At 40.3% G+C, this 16,290-nt stretch overlaps 2 protein-coding genes across 13 annotated transcripts in view; both read left to right on the top strand.

The window, feature by feature from the left end:
* SPICE1 (spindle and centriole associated protein 1) overlaps positions 1-10,790 on the top strand; it is a 62,188-nt gene extending 51,398 nt beyond the window's left edge. For all 6 annotated transcript variants that reach the window (XM_069553532.1, XM_069553523.1, XM_069553515.1 and 3 more), the window contains 5 exons: positions 1,177-1,670; positions 4,456-4,639; positions 7,131-7,233; positions 8,006-8,093; positions 9,344-10,790. In XM_069553532.1, the coding sequence (XP_069409633.1) occupies positions 1,177-1,670; positions 4,456-4,639; positions 7,131-7,233; positions 8,006-8,093; positions 9,344-9,397 (923 nt within the window). In that variant the 3' untranslated portion in view covers positions 9,398-10,790. The remainder of the gene's footprint in view (positions 1-1,176; positions 1,671-4,455; positions 4,640-7,130; positions 7,234-8,005; positions 8,094-9,343) is intronic.
* A 4,578-nt stretch (positions 10,791-15,368) lies between these two features.
* Positions 15,369-16,290, top strand: part of CFAP44 (cilia and flagella associated protein 44) — a 124,518-nt gene continuing 123,596 nt past the window's right edge. For all 7 annotated transcript variants that reach the window (XR_011249206.1, XR_011249199.1, XR_011249208.1 and 4 more), the window contains exon 1: positions 15,369-15,849. The gene's annotated coding sequence lies outside the window, so the exon portion shown is untranslated. The remainder of the gene's footprint in view (positions 15,850-16,290) is intronic.

Here is a 16,290-nt window from a genome sequence, read left to right as displayed (position 1 = left end):
GTTTCTGACCTATGTTTCATCTCCTTGGATGGATATGTAGACACCTTAAGCTTAGCATGTTCAAAACAATTTTTGATAATCCTCCTTCCCCTAAATCCATTCTCCTGATGGGCTCCATCTCACTAAACAGCATCACCATCCATTCACTTGTCCATGCTGTCATGCTCTGCATTTTCCCTCACTTTTTGCTTTCAGTGCATCACTTGTAGTTCAGTTGCCAAGACATTTCTCGAATGTGTCTACTTCTCTCCTTCTTCATAGCCAGCATACCTTAGTCAAAGCTACCGTCATCTTTCTTCTTGACCACTACAGTTGCTTGCTGGTCTCCCTACTTCTCTTCCTGGACCTTCTAATTTCTACAGCATTTAGTAAATATAAATTATGTAAATTGACTTGTGGACAAACCTTCTCCAGATTTCATTGCTCTTGGATTAAATTATAAAATTTCTAACATGGCTTTAAAAGCTCTGTGAGAAATGGCCCCTGTATGCTTTCTAGTCTTATATACTGTATTCCCCGATGTTCCCTTCTTGGTATGCTACAGCCAGACTGGCCTCCTTTCTTTGCTCTTTCCTATTTTGGGGCCTTCACATATGTTGTTATCTCTGGTTGCAATGTTCTTTGCTCCACTCTCTGCCACATATGTAATCATTTAAGTGTCACTTCTTGGGACTTCCCTGGTGGTCTAGTGGTTACGACTCTTGTGCTCCCAATGCTGGGGCTGCAGGTTCGATCCCTGATTGGGGTACTAACATCCACATGTAGAGTGGCCAAAAAGCCTCCCAAAACACAAAGCAAAAACGTAAATAAAAACTTTACTTCTTCAGAGATACTTCCCCATCCATCTTTAGTTTATATTATGTGTCCATACTCCCCCCAGGATTCCCAGATATGAGTTAATATATGTGTTAAAATGTGAACTAGGTAGATGGTTTTTCACAAGATTGCTGATAAAGCTCTAAGGATTATAAAAGACTCTGCACTTGATTATTAGGAATAGTATTGCTGGTATATTCCCTGTTAAAATAATTGAGGCATTCAGAAACCAGCTCCTTCCTTTGAAATGCTTCTCAAATGCTGACTATTAAGTGTGGGGTGGGGGGTGCTCGTGACATGACCATAGTGCCAGCTGTGGTTCAACAGCGCATGTTTATTATGTTCTAACTGTATCTACAGTATTGAGGAGGACTGTTCAAACTCGTCCTGCTCCACGAATTCCTCCGACTGTGGAAATAATTGAAAAGGAACAAAATTGGGAAAAGAAGACCTTACCTGTTGGCGCAGACGTTCAGAACTCAAATGATGAGAGTCACCTCTTCACTCAGAGGTGGAGGGCCTCTCACATGGGAGAAGACTCGCAGAGCAGAACCCAGGCTCCTTTTGTTAGCCTCTCACAGCCTCTCTGCAGTTCCCGGTCAAGCATGCAGCAGCAATCGAGAAACCCCACACTCCCAGAAGAACCCCTGGTGCTGGGAGACGGGCAGCAGCTTAGAACAAATGAGACGTTAATACAGAGAAAGGACATCATGGCACGAATTGCAGAGTTGACCCTGCAGAATTCAGCTATCAGGGCACATCTGAATAATATTATTGGTCCAGGGGGAGAACAAGGGGACGGACTTCGGGAGTTTAACAGACAGGAGACAAGTCATGCCAGCGACACGATGGCTGTGAGTACCAATTAAGGATTGATCCAGATGTATGGGAATTTAAGTTTATTACTGGAGCATCTAGAAGTGACCCTGGATATCTTTGAGGCTGGTGCTAGAGGGCTCATGCTTTGTCATGTCCTCATCACAGAATAAGTAGAGGTTATTTATCAGTTTATGTCACACACACGTTAGAGGAGGACAACATAAAATTTAAATGGGGAAATGAATGAGGAACATAGGACAAAAGTAAAATGGGTAGAAAAGCTAAAATTAAGCTAGGAATGACATTTTTAATATAGAATGTAGAATAGATATGTTTCGAACGTTTGCCATACAACTACATTTTAATTGAAATCATTTTTACTCTCAAAGGGGCTCATAAAAGACAGTTGCATGTAGTTGGCCCTCAACTCATGAGTAGTTAATTTCTTAGGACACAATGCATTCTCCAATGGAAATGATGTTTTAAAGAATTATTGAAGTCAGACTTTAATGTATATGAATTATCTGGGGATCTTGCTAACATGCAGTCTCTGATTGAGTGGGTCTGAAGTAGAACCTGTGCGTTCCTAATAAATTTCAAATGTTATTGGTCTGAGGATTACATTTTGAGGAGCAAATGTCTACACACTGAACACATTTGAGTCAGTTCTAAGGAGGTGGATGAATCTAGAACCTATTATACAGAGTGAAGTGAGTCAGAAAGAGAGAGATGAATATCATGCTGCTGCTGCTTCTGCTGCTAAGTCGCTTCAGTCGTATCTGACTCTGTGCGACCCCAGAGACGGCTATACGGAATCTAGAAAAATGGTACTGAAGAACTTATTTACAGGGCAACAGTGGAGAAACAGACATAGAGAATAGACTTATGGACATGGGGAGAGGGGAGGAGAGGGTGAGATGTATGGAAAGAGTAACATGGAAACTTACATTACCATATGTAAAATAGATAGCCACTAGGAATCTGCTGTATGGCTCAGGAAACTCAAACAGGGGCTCTGTATCAACCTAGAAGGGTGGGATGGAGAGGGAGACGGGAGGGAGTTTCAGAAGGGAGGGGGTATATGTATACCTATGGCTGATTCATGTTGAGGCTTGACAGAAAACAGCAAAAGTCTTTAAAGCAATTATCCCTCAATAAAAAGTAAGATAATTTTTTTTTTTAAGGCAAAAAAAAAAAGAAAGTCTACATACTGTTGTGCTGGAATTTTGTAAGTTAAGTACACTGTGGGCTGACCTGGCAGTGTAAACCTTCATTGCCTTGTTTATAGGGAGCAAAAGGACTCTTAAGTTCCAATTGTGAAACATGCCTTCCTGCTGATCCCAGTGACGGGAGAGGCTTCTTTTTAGCCTGCCACGAAGCCAGGGTGGCGCCTCTGAGTGTTCCGATGGGGACAAGGCCGTGGGAAGGAGCTGGCCGGCTTCACGGATTAGGGGATCCATGGTGATGGCTATGGATTCCATAAGGGCTTTAGCAACAGTGGACTGAGGATCCCTGTGAAGAAGGTTGGGAGAGAGTGGGGGAGGGCTGTCTCTGTCAGCACTGGCTCAGGGGGAGTGTGCGTATTGAGTCGCAGAAACAGCTGTCAGAAGGGACTGGCCGAAGAAGCCGAGAAGGAGATCAGGAGTGGGCCGCGGCCATCAATACGCACAGTCTCAGTTCTAGTCAATGGAAACATTTCTGTGTTTGCGGAGTTTTGAAGATTATTTGAAGCAGGCAACTCTTGGTTTTAAAAAGACCACAGAATTAAAAATTGAGCTCACCCCCTTTTCCCACTGGGATAACAATCAGGTAAGAGAGGACAATCTAGTTTTTATTGTGCTCACTACTCTTTTTGATATAATCAGAATTACTGAATGATTTTTAATTAATACTATTTTACTGTCTCTTTTTTAACTAATGAGTGTAAACTGCAAATTAGCGACTTCTATTAGGAATTTTTTTTTCTCTCAAAGGGACATATTTAACTAAATGAAATACTTAAGAGTGACATATACATTTCTTTTAGGAATTTTCACACCAAACTTTCATGATATTTCTTGAGTGGCTCTTTCTTACTCTTACCTCCCATATTCTTTTACAGTCACCAACCTTCTGAAATCAGGTATTATAGGCCAAAAGCAGCCTGGGAGGGCTGCTGACATGTGGTCAGAAGGAGTGGTTCGAGTCCTAGAAATCTTTGCCAAATAGCTCGTGGTTCATGAAGATTATAATTATAGAATCATCTGTTTCAACTACAGCAGAACCTCTTGTGTATATTGTGATTCAAACCCCAGACCTGTCTTTAAATAGGGATTACTTAGAAGCCAGTCACTAGGAATAGTATCTGCACTTAGGTGGTCTTTGTGCAGCTCAGCGAACACTAAGAAATGCAGGAAAGCTTTGCTTTGTCCCACAGTCACTCTACATGGACAGAGGGACTAGAAGGCTTACGTGGTACTGATATTAGAAGGTTAAGTATCCCCCCACTTTAGCCTTTATTTTTAAATTAAGAGATCTGTAAATTCTGTTACTGTTTGCCCAGTATTCAAGTTTGTATGTAGCAAGGACTGCTGCTGCTGCTGCTAAGTCGCTTCAGTCGTGTCCGACTCTGTGCGACCCCATAGACGGCAGCCCACCAGGCTCCTCCACCCATGGGATTTTCCAGGCAAGAGTACTGAAGTGGATTGCCATTGCCTTCTCCAAGCAAGAACTATGAATACTAATTTGCTGGCTCTTAAGGGAAAAGTTTATTTTTACAAAAAGTGAGAATTGTTTGGATTATTTTTAACATGGAGTCTGTGTCTTTTTTTGTTTTTAAAGACTTTTCCAGCAGTGCAACCTCTGACACCAAGTAGCATGGAGGAACGGATTGCAGAATTGAATCGACAAAGTATGGAGGCTCGTGGAAAACTCTTGCAGTTAATAGAGCAGCAGAAGCTGATTGGCTTGAATCCTTCCTCTCCACCAGTATCACCTGTGCAGTCACCTGTCAGAGCGTGGGCTGGTTAGTCACAAATTCATAATTTAGAAGCTTAGATGCGTGGAAACTTTCACTTTCTTGACTATGAGTATATATTTAGCTAAAAGAAGTCTCAAGCCCATATATTTCAGTGGCTTCAATTGCATATAGAAAGAAACAGAACTCAGTGACAGAAATGGGACCAGAAGGCCAGTCTCCACTCTAGCTTCTTGAAAGCTGTCCATGGTGCCTGCAGTTCATCTTTGGTGTCTGAGTTCCTAAGTTGCCCTACATGTAAATGGGATTGATTACAGTACCTGATTCATTTATGGGATATGCTGCAGCTAATTATAAACATGAGCATCAAAGTGATCATTTAGAATTTCATGAAAATTACATGTTATTATTCTGTGAAAGCCTTTAAAATATTTTCATTTGTAAGTTAAACTTTCTATTCATTGTTACATTTAGGGAATGTGGAAGGCTAGAAGGAATTCTAAACAATAGAAATATAACTGAAAAATTAGTTGTCATTAGTCACATTCTAAAAGGTACTGATGAAACAAAGTAAACCTCAAGTTGCTGTTTAACCAGTAATTGAATTACTAAGACCCTTAAGGGGTAGAGCTGCATAAAGATTCCAGAGAGACTAATTGGGCCTGGTATACAGAGAAGGTTCTAATTGTCAGGAAAAGACAAAGCTCTGTATCAGTAAGTGTTGTGCTCCCTGAGGTGTTCAAGAAATGCTGTTTTAGAGATTCCTACGTCCTGTGGCTGGTTGACGGAGAGGGCAGTGGCACCCCACTCCAGTACTCTTGCCTGGAAAATCCCGTGGACGGAGGAGCCTGGTGGGCTGCAGTCCATGGGGTCGCTAAGAGTCGGATACGACTGAGCGACTTCACTTTCACTTTTCACTTTCATGCATTGGAGAAGGAAATGGCAACCCACTCCAGTGTTCTTGCCTGGAGAATCCCAGGGACGGGGGAGCCTGGTGGGCTGCCGTTTATGAGGTCACACTGAGTCAGACACAACTGAAGCGACTTAGCAGCAGCAGCAGCAGTGGCTGGTTGAAGTAGGTTGCCTTTGAAGGATCTACCAATAAGACTTTTACTCTCAGAGTTATTTCCTTTTTGACACTTAACAGACCCAGCAAACAGAGTGATTTGGAAAGTACTAGAAAGTGGTGGATAGTGCATTTCCCAAAGGCCCTTCCTCTTTGTTTATTCTAGACTCCTTTCACATTACAGCCTTGTCTACTGTTCTTCATAGTCAGGAAATCTAGAGGCGACTTCTGACTAGAATAAATAAGTGAAATCGCTCAACGTCTATGAATACCAACTATGTGCCACCATGTTCTGGGCACTGGGGATACTGCATCGAACAGTCCATGTTCCTGCCCTGCTTGACTACACCAGGGTTCCAGTTGGGGAGCAGACAATACAAATAAATAAATATATGAGACACTGTCAGTTAATGCCAAGCACAGTGAAGAAAAATAAAGCAGATCACTCTTAAGAATAATCTTGTGATAAAATGGGACATCTATTTCAGTAGTTCTTTGAGGGTAATACTTTCATTTTTGTTGGCTTAAATGAGCCAAAAACTAAATGGTTTTTGACGCCACTCAGAGCAGACAAAGCTGATATAACTCTTTGATAAATAAGTAAGTTGAGACACAAAGAGGTTGAACGATTTGTCTGAAGTTCTAAAGCAAATAGGTAGATATGCAACCTTGTTCTTTCCATTCCAGTGCTTATTTGTCTAAGGTGTTCTTAAGTGAAATTCTTGGTTTCACAGGAACCTCTGTGGACTATAAGATAAAGATAAAAATAAATCATTTGCCATGCAGAACCTCTTTTGTTTTCTAGGGTAACCAAGGAATATGTTATAAAACTGAAAGAATGTCATTACCCCTTAAAGCCCAGAAAGCACTAGTTTTAAGCAGTGATTCACAGGAGCATTGGCTGAGCCTTTCATGAGTAGATACTTAGTAAATATTTGTTGACTGATTATCTACTTCTGAAATATTGAAAATGTACATAATTATAGTTGCTATTGGCCACACGAACTCTTCAGCCAACTTTCCCCTCCAAATTTAATGTCTTCAGTAATGGCAGTAATTAATAGATTTAGAAGGTTTAGTTTTACTGCATAACTCCAGAAATTTTCTTTTTCCTTTTTTTTTTGGAAAACTTTAGGTAAGCCACTGTAACCAGGATCTCCTGTTCTTTAGGATAGTTCTTAATTTCTGTTTTTCTCTTGAGGATCTGACATGATACCACTTGTCTGAAAATTTTGTTTCTCTAAGAACTGGCATGCTCCTGAATCGACACTAGTAACTACAATTCTTTTGTCTCACAGTTTGTTTTTGTTTTTTAGAAAACCTTGAAGTGTATTTGTGGGCCATTATAATAAAAATATAGACAGAACCCTCAAATTTATAATGTAAAATTTGCAGTAAGACAAAAATCAAGTTAAATTTTAATTTTCATTGTAATGAAAGGTAATGTAACTAATGTTTATTTTTATATTATAGAGGGTGGAAAGAGGACAATTGAGGTGTCTATTCCAGGAGCAGAAGCCCCAGAAAGCTCAAAATGTAGTACTGTCTCTCCTACTAGTGGGCTAAATTCGAGAAGGTAGGGTTAAAATCAAAAGCATGGTTTGTGTTTTATGCTTTTTGTGTGAAAAGGAAGTGCATAGTGTCTGACTTAGATGCAGACAGATTTACTCATGTAGAGAAAATCAAGTGATTGGGGAGGAGAATTTGGAGGGAAGAAGAAGAAGAGTAGGGAAAAATCCTTCATTAAGTAGAAAAGCATTGGGTTGGTTATTGAAAACAAAAATGGGATAATGGCACATATGTGGAGCACTTTATGGGTTACAAAATCTGGAGGTAATATGTGACAGTGTGGATAAATTGAGCAGTAGTATTTTCTTCTTTACAGTGACTGAAACCAAAGCTCATGCAGCTAATTGGGTGGTTTGCCTAGATGGGACATGTGGTTGGTGAATGGGGATGTACCTGGCTCTCTCTGTCCACTCTGCATGCTGCCACTATACTGCTCCAAGTCTCATTACTCTTCCAGGACTTCGGCCTTCTCCCCCACCCCTCCACATCTGCACTTCCTCTTTCAGTGTTAAAACCTTATCTGTATGGTACTGTAATGGTCTTTATAGATTCCATTCAGACTTTCTATAAACCTAAAAACACCCCAAAAAAGAAAATCTACTAATTAAAACAAGGCTTAGGTTGGTGAAAATATGTTACAAATAATTTACCTCATTTGGATTTAAGTCACCCATTCCATTTCAGGCTCTTGGCAATATTGAGAATTGTGTCTTATATCATTTTTAAAGGTTAATAATGACAGATTACTATCTCACTTTTTTTTTTCCCCTCTTAAATAGATCTTCAGGGGCTGCTAGTAATTCTTGTTCTCCTTTAAATGCCACCTCGGGAAGTGGGCGCTTGACACCTCTTAATCCAAGAGCAAAGGTATATGATAAAGTGTAATGGTGAAATGTGTGTGGAGGTTAGTAGGGCCAGAGTGGAAGGTGGTTGATTTTGCAATGGTCATGCTTAATTATTATTCCTGTTATCTTAAAGATAATGTAAAATCCTCAGAAGAAAAGAAATACTAATTCACCTTCATTAGAAAAAACAAGCATGCCCTTCTTTTGTTTTCTAGGGTAACTAAGGAATAGAATACAATTCAATAAGATTTCAACAAAGATGGACATTATTGTTTCCTGCAGAGCATTCTAAATAGTGTGGCAAGACACACAGGGGTGTCTTGGGTGGGTTATGGGTTTATGAGGTGCTGGTTTCCTCAGTCCTTGCTGTGGCTCTTTAGGCCTCGGGATAGCTGGAGCCCTGGGACCGGTCACTCTCCTTGTCACTCTGCCCCAGTGTGCACATCTGAGTGTGCCACAGAGAGGTTTCATGCCACATTTAGAGAGTTCCAGCACAAACAGTTAATAAATGTCTTACATATTTTTATGTGTTCTGATTTGTTACAGGAATATATAGAAATTAAGCTTTTCTTACAATGTATCCCTATTTTTTGCAAGAAGAATGTTTCTGTGCTGGTAATACAGCAAAATATATTAATAACTTTCCTTCGTTTGGTCATAGCAAATTGTGAGGATAACTTTAAAATCATAAACATTACGTTTACAAATGTGAGCTAACAACTGTTTGATGGGGGAGAATCCTCTTTGCTCTTCTTATTACTAGCTTCGGTAATTAGACCAAGTAGTGAGTGCTTCAGTAAGTGTTGAGTATTTATAGTCCAAATTAATTGATAGATTTGCATAGCCCATTGCCTAGCACTGGAAGATTTGTCTGTTCTTTGCTGTTTCTTACATCCTAAAAAGAGCTTTAATGTAAACTATTTTATATAATATGCCCTTAATTTCTGGAATTTAGTAACAGATTTAATTTACCAAGATCAGATAACTTTTTGTTATTTTAAAAAGCTGTATGTATGACTTGCATAAAATATTGGATTGATCCTTTTTTAAAAAAAATAGGCCTCCCAAATCAATAAGGAGATTTGCTGACCAGGGAATATTTGGGAGTGTCTCTGTTACAGAATAAAAATTGCCAGTATCGATAATTTTTAGTACCATTCAGTGGTATAGGATAACTTTGGTTCTTTGTACTTGGTACGAATAATTGTAAATCTTGAGTGGTCTTGTGCTCCTGACTACTTTCTAAAGCCTTTTTGCATCTTTGTTCAACAGATTGAGAAACAAAATGAAGAAGGCTGGTTTGCTCTTTCTACCCACGTGTCATAAGTGAGGTCGAGTTGTAGAGTTTGTTTTCAGTAATATATCCTTGAACTTCTACTCCCCTTTCCCTGCTCCTGCTTTCAAATTTCTGTGTTTTTCTTTCAGATAAAACTTAACAAAGATCTTGTGAATTAGCACTAACGGAACCAAGAAATAGAGCAATTATTTTAATTTCTGCCTTTTCAAATAGATGTCCAACAAATAGCCTTGTAAATAAAATTTGACTAGAGGAAAATTAAAATTGTGTATTCTAATAAATTCAAGGGTTTTTTCAGTATTATATTTTTATCTTTATCATCTTTATTCAGAATTTTTTGGTCTAGTATATCTTAAATGTTATTAATTTTTTTCTGAAGAACTAAGTTGGTTTTCATGTAACTTAACAATAAATAGCCTCTGTGTGACTAAATTCTGGCTTTCAGAAAAATTTAACACCCCTTTTTTGGGGAAGGCGCTGTGTCTATCACTTTTTCTATCAAGCGAATGTATGGTTTTAAAAAGTAAGCGTGGGAGTATTTGTTTATGTTTGCTTAAGCAGGTAAGAGTGGTTATATATATTATAAAGTTCTTCAGTTCAGTTCACTCAGTTGTGCCCAACTCAACCCCATGGACTATATCACACCAGGCTTCCCTATCCATCACCAACTCGTGCAGAGCTTGCTCAAACTCATGTCCATCGAGTCAGTAATGCCATCTCATCCTCTGTTGTCACCTTCTCCTCCTGCCTTCAATCTTTCCCAGCATCGGGATCTTTTCCAAAGAGTCATCTCTTCACATCGGGTGGCCAAAGTACTGGAGCTTCAGCTTCAGCATCAGTCCTTCCAGTGAACATTTTAGGATTGACTGGTTTGATCTCCTTGCAGTACAAGGGACTCTCAAGAGTCTTCTCTTCATTTTATGCATAAAATTCTTACATAGTCTTCAAATGTGAAAATGTCACATTAGTTATGGTAATGTATATTAAGTAAGTAACAATTGAGCTTGAATATCTCAGTAGAGAAACACTGATTGATGGCTTATTTAATGTTTGGAACAGAACTGAGTGCAAAGCATTGCTAGCACATTTTCCCAGCCTTTAATCTACTATACCCTCAGCGTAGATTTTTCTTAAGGTGCCTGTTTGGGCTCACATATTGGTTGCTATTTTAAACTTGGGTTTTTGCATGGTCTCTGCTCCTTGGCTCTATGATAGGAATTCTCAGCCTAAGTGAGGTGCGACTGGGAAGGGGAAACACACTGAAACTGCTTGGGGGAACTTTCTCACAGCACAGGTACCACTGATTAGATTTATGTGAAGTCATCCACATGTATTTGCATTATTGAAGATTCTTCCATCTGTATTGCACTTTTTAAAACTTGGTATTTAATAAATACTTTCCCTGTCTGGCATATCAAACCATTTTGGTGTTATTCCTTGTATTATTGAAATGTCACGTTATCTGCTTGGTTTGTGAATGCATTATTTTGACATACATTGGGTTGAACTTTTTGGCCAACTCAGTATTTTCTTTCATATTCTCCAACTTGTTGACTCTTAATTTTTTTCCTCTATATTCCTTTCAACCTCTAAGATGCCTTTGCATGACATTTTTAAAAGCTGCTTAGAGTGATTTTATGTGCAGTCAGAGTTGAGAAGCAATGCAAAGAACTTTTACCGGTAGCTCACTGGCAACCTGTGGGACTGGCATGTAAGTCTTCATCCTGTTAATGTTTGTTTTTGCTGATAAGATACAAAAGTAGATTGAAAAAACTCCAGTAATAATAGATGCAGAGTAAGGAGGCTTGCTTTCTTAGGCCTTCTGAAGTAATGCTCCTCAACTTCAGATGCCCTTAGAGTCATCTGAGGACCTTCTAAAGTTCCCAATTCCCAGTCCTCACTCCAGACCAATTAAGTTAGACTCTCTGGGGGGTTGGGGGTGGGGGCACAAGCACTAGTATATTAAAATCCTCCTGAGATGATTCCAGTGAATAGCCAAGCTTGGGAAACTATAAAGATATTTATTATCCCCAAATCATAAATTAGTGCATATTTGGTTTTAATTAACAACCTAGATAGCATAGAAAAGCAGAGACATTACTTTGCCAACAAAGGTCCATCTAGTCAAGGCTATGGTTTTTCCAGTGATCATGTATGGATGTGAGAGTTGGACTGTGAAGAAAGCTGAGCACCGAAGAATTGATGCTTTTGAACTGTGGTGTTGGAGAAGACTCTTGAGAGTCCCTTGGACTGCAAGGAGATCCAACCAGTCCATTCTGAAGGAGATCAACCCTGGGATTTCTTTGGAAGGAATGACGCTGAAGCTGAAACTCCAGTACTTTGGCCACCTCATGTGAAGAGTTGACTCATTGGAAAAGACTCTGATGCTGGGAGGGATTGGGGGCAGGAGGAGAAGGGGACGACAGAGGATGAGATGGCTGGATGGCATCACCGACTCGATGGACATGGGTTTGAGTGAACTCCGGGAGATGGTGATGGGCAGGGAAGCCTGGCGTGCTGCGATTCATGGGGTCGCAGAGTCGGACATGACTGAGCGACTGAACTGAACTGAACAGTTAAACTGCCTTTATTAGCGCCTGTTTATCAACTTTCATGCACTGGAGAAGGAGATGGCAGCCCAATCCAGTGTTCTTGCCTGGAGAATCCCAGTCACACAGAGTCGGACACGACTGAAGCAACTTAGCAGCAGCAGCACTATCAACTTTCAGAACCAACAGCATCAATGGGTCTTGAAATGTGAACCCCAGCCAGCAGCATCAGCATCACCTGGTGTACTTAATAGAAATGAAACTTTGGGGGCCCTCAGTTCAGTTCAGTTCAGTTCAGTCGCTCAGTCGTGTCCGACTCTTTGCGACCCCACGAATCGCAGCACGCCGGGCCTCCCTGTCCATCACCAACTCCCGAAGTTCACTCAGACTCACGTCCATCGAGTCAGTGATGCCATCCATCCATTTCATCCTCTGTCGTCCCCTTCTCCTGCCCCCAATCCCTCCCAGCATCAGAGTCTTTTCCAATGAGTTAACTCTTCGCATGAGGTAGCCAAAGTACTGGAGTTTCAGCTTTAGCATCATTCCTTCCAAAGAAATCCCAGGGTTGATCTTCAGAATGGACTGGTTGGATCTCCTTGCCCCCAGACCTAAAAAAAAAAAAAAAAAAAAAAAAAGAGAGAGAGAAACTCTAATGTCTGTTTAAATAAGCCTTTCATGTGGCTTGGTTCATGGTCAAACTTGGGAACCATGGATCTATAGCATTGCAGACCAGTGAAGTCTGCTGTGTTTGACTGTGATGTACTACTTATATTTACTTTTAACAGCCCAAACTCAGATTACTTGTGTTTCTTGGGTTTAGATGCAAGTTTTTTGGTAACATGTCTTCTCCAATATGCCCCAGAAAGCCAGTGATCACTTGCTATATTTTAATAAAGTTTGCAGTTCTCCAGATTACAGCTTGGGAGGAAAACTATATGTGGATAGCTAAATCCACAGTTGTGATATAATCATTCCTATGCTGCTGCTGCTGCTGCTGCTACTAAGTCCCTTCAGTCGTGTCCAACTCTGTGTGACCCCATAGACTGTAGCCTACCAGGCTCCCCTGTCCCTGGGATTCTCCAGGCAAGAATATTGGAGTGGGGTGCCATTTCCTCCTCCAATGCATGAAAGTGAAAAGTGAAAGTGAAGTCGCTTAGCAAAACCATTTGGATTAGCAGAATTTAATAATAGTTTACTGTTTGCTAAGCACTAGGCTCTGTTTTAACCACATGATTTCATGACACTGTAAGAACTGGACATGACTAAGTGACTGAACAACAACAACAACACTATTAATATCATCCTTATTTTGTAGATGAGGAAATGTGGCTCAAGGAGGTAAGCCCTCTTTCAAGGTCACATAAGTTGGGAGTGGTGGCACTCGATGGGAACCTAGGCAGTCTTTTTTCAAAATCTGTGCTGTGCTGCCTTCTTACAGTGTGTATGGTATGGAAGCACCGTAATGATAAGAGCTATTCTCTATTGATCCATTCCTGTGGCTGGTGCTGTGCTAAGCTGCAGTAGCCCCTTACCACATTTAACTCTCACAGTTAACCTATGAATTGAGTATATTTAAATACCACCCCACTCTTCTTTATGGATGAGGAAGTTGAGCTCTAGAGGTGGAATAAGTTACCCAATGTTAGAATGCTTATAAGAAGTAAAGCCCAGGACTTGAAGCTCTTTTTTAAAACAATTATTGGACTTGTACTAACTTAAAAGAAATAACTAATATAGCCTGGTGGCTAAGGGTGCAAGTGTTGGCATCAGAAAACTTGTATCCATGTGCTAACTCTGTTACTTGGGCTGTGTCCTTTGGTCAAGTTAATTTCTCCCATAGAGGTATTACCTTTCTTATAGGATTGTGAGGATTACGTGAGATAAATGGATGTGAGTATGCTAAGAACAGGACCCGATTCACAAGCATTCCATAATGACTGCCAGTTTGGGGATGTTGAATGCACTAGTCCCTCTGTATTTCTAGATTTTTAAAGATATTCTGTAGTGCGTTTATATTTTTCTCAATATTTGGATCCAGTGTTTTAAATTTAAAGATGTTTTAAGGCAGAAATGAAACATGTTGAGCATATTATTTGAAAATAACTACATGCTGTTTAAAAATAAGTTTGTTATTTAGTCACTAAGTTGTGTCCAACTCTCTGCGACCCCATGGACTGTAGCCTGCCAGGCTTCTCTGTCTGTGGATTTCCCAGGCAAGAATACTAGAGTGGGTTGCCATTTCCTTCTGCAGGTGGTCTTCTTGACCCAGGGATCTAACCCAGGCCTCCTGCCTTAGCAGGCAGATTCTTTACCACTAGCACCATTGGGAAGCCCAATATTACCAATAAATGCATAATACACAGTTTTGGGAAAATCATTGTGTAATGTGAAAGAAACCAATAGAATATTATATAGCTATTTTTCTTATTAGCATGATAAATAATTTATATACAATAAAATACATCCATACATATGTTTAAAGACAACAATTCATGAGGCAGATGTGTATACACACAGCACTATCAGCAGAATGATAGTTGGGCTTCATCTCCAGAAGAGTCTTTTGTCTCTCTGCAGTGTCTCTCTCCCTTTGCTCCAGCTTTAGGCAACTACTGATCTGCTTTTGATCATCATAGACCTATTTGCATTTTATATAAATGAAATCACACACACTGTAACATTTTGTACCTGGCTTCTTTCACTCATCCTAATTGAGATTCATCCATGTTGTGTGTATCAGTTTCTTCCTTTTTACTTCTGAGTAGTATTCCATTGTATATATATTTATCCATTCACCTGTCAATAGCCGTTTTGGTGGTTAATGCTTTTGTTATTATGAATATGGCTACTATGAACATTCACATATAAGGCTTTGTATGAACGATTTTTTTATTCTCGGGAAAATACCTTAGACATGGAATGACTTGGTAGATATTTAACTTTTAAAGAAACTACCAATTGGTGTGTCTGAAGTGGTTGTGTTACCTTTCATTTCAACAGCAATATATGAGAGTTCCATTTGCTCCACATCCTTCCACATTTGGTACTGGCGATTTTTAAACTTTTACCCATCCCAGTATGAAATGTATGCATTGTGGTGTGCAACTCTGTAGAGCCTACTCCTATGCATCTTTCCATGTGTTTATTGACTGTTCTTATATCTGATGTGAAGTATTCGAAGTCCTTTGCCATTTAAAAATTTAGGTGGTTTTTTAAAAATTGAATTATGAGTTTTTTTGTGTTTTTTTTTTTTTTAATTCTGGATGCAAAGTTCTTTGTCACATCTTGCGAGGTTGTAGCCATTTAAAACCAATGTTTTGTAACCAGTAGCATTAGTTAGGTGCTTAAAAATAATAATCTCTGGCTGTGCCACGGAGCAGTTGGGAGAGCAAACTGCTAAACTGAGAAATCTGTCAAGCCAAGTCTGTATTTTGTGCACTTAGAGTCCTGCGACCAAAGAGCCCACAGCATAAAATATTACTCCTAAAGACCAACTGAGATAACATAGTATAAAGTAAATACATAAAAATGTCTCTGTGACGTATATCTTTGCTGATGATAGCCTGTGATCAGAGAAGCTTTGAGCCATTTTGTATTATTGGGCATATCTTTCAAAGTGTTCAAGTTACCAATGAAGCATTCTTAGGATAATAATCATAAGCTAGACATACATACTAAACTGGGATGATAAACTAGTAGGATGCTGGGCTGTTTGGCTTTCATCCTGAATCCTGGGCTACGAAATGGGCGGGGCTAGAGGGCGAATGAGATTGAGCTGACCCAGTCAGTCACCTCCGGCAGCGCATGCGCCGGCAGTCCCCTCCCGTCCGGAAGGTGTGTTGGCGTTGCTGTGGTAACCGCTGTAAACGGAGAACTGGGACTGATGCTGTGACTGGGAAAGCCGAAAGCCGAGCGCCCGTGGAGTACCTTAGGTAAGCCTGGCAGTTCCCACAACCTCCCTCTCAAATCTGTTAGTGAGTAAGGGCGCAGTGAGCTCTATTTGGACTTCTCTTAAACTGAACTAGTGTTTTCCGGACTTCGTTGAAACATATTCCTTATCCTGTCTATGGATCAGTTCGCTAAGCATTTGAAGTGACAGCATTCGCAGGAATGGGGTTCCACTCTGTAGATACAAAGTGGACACGGTTCCTGCCTGCAACAAGCTCATAATCTAGCTAGGGAGGAAGACAGAGGACAGCTGGAGTCTGAGTCAGACCCAGCTGAGCCAAAAGCCGGGGAGGTGGGGTGGTTGGTGGGAAAGTGCCTGGGTTCTCAGTCAATAAGACACCCCATCCCACACTAAGCGGTGTGACACTTGGCAGGTTGACCTTCTGCACTTTAGTTTCCTCATCTAGGCAGGGAAGGTGGTGGTG

Source organism: Ovis canadensis, chromosome 1, assembly GCF_042477335.2.
Source record: "Ovis canadensis isolate MfBH-ARS-UI-01 breed Bighorn chromosome 1, ARS-UI_OviCan_v2, whole genome shotgun sequence".
Lineage (NCBI taxonomy): Eukaryota > Metazoa > Chordata > Mammalia > Artiodactyla > Bovidae > Ovis > Ovis canadensis.
This window is presented reverse-complemented; position numbering and strand designations above follow the sequence as displayed.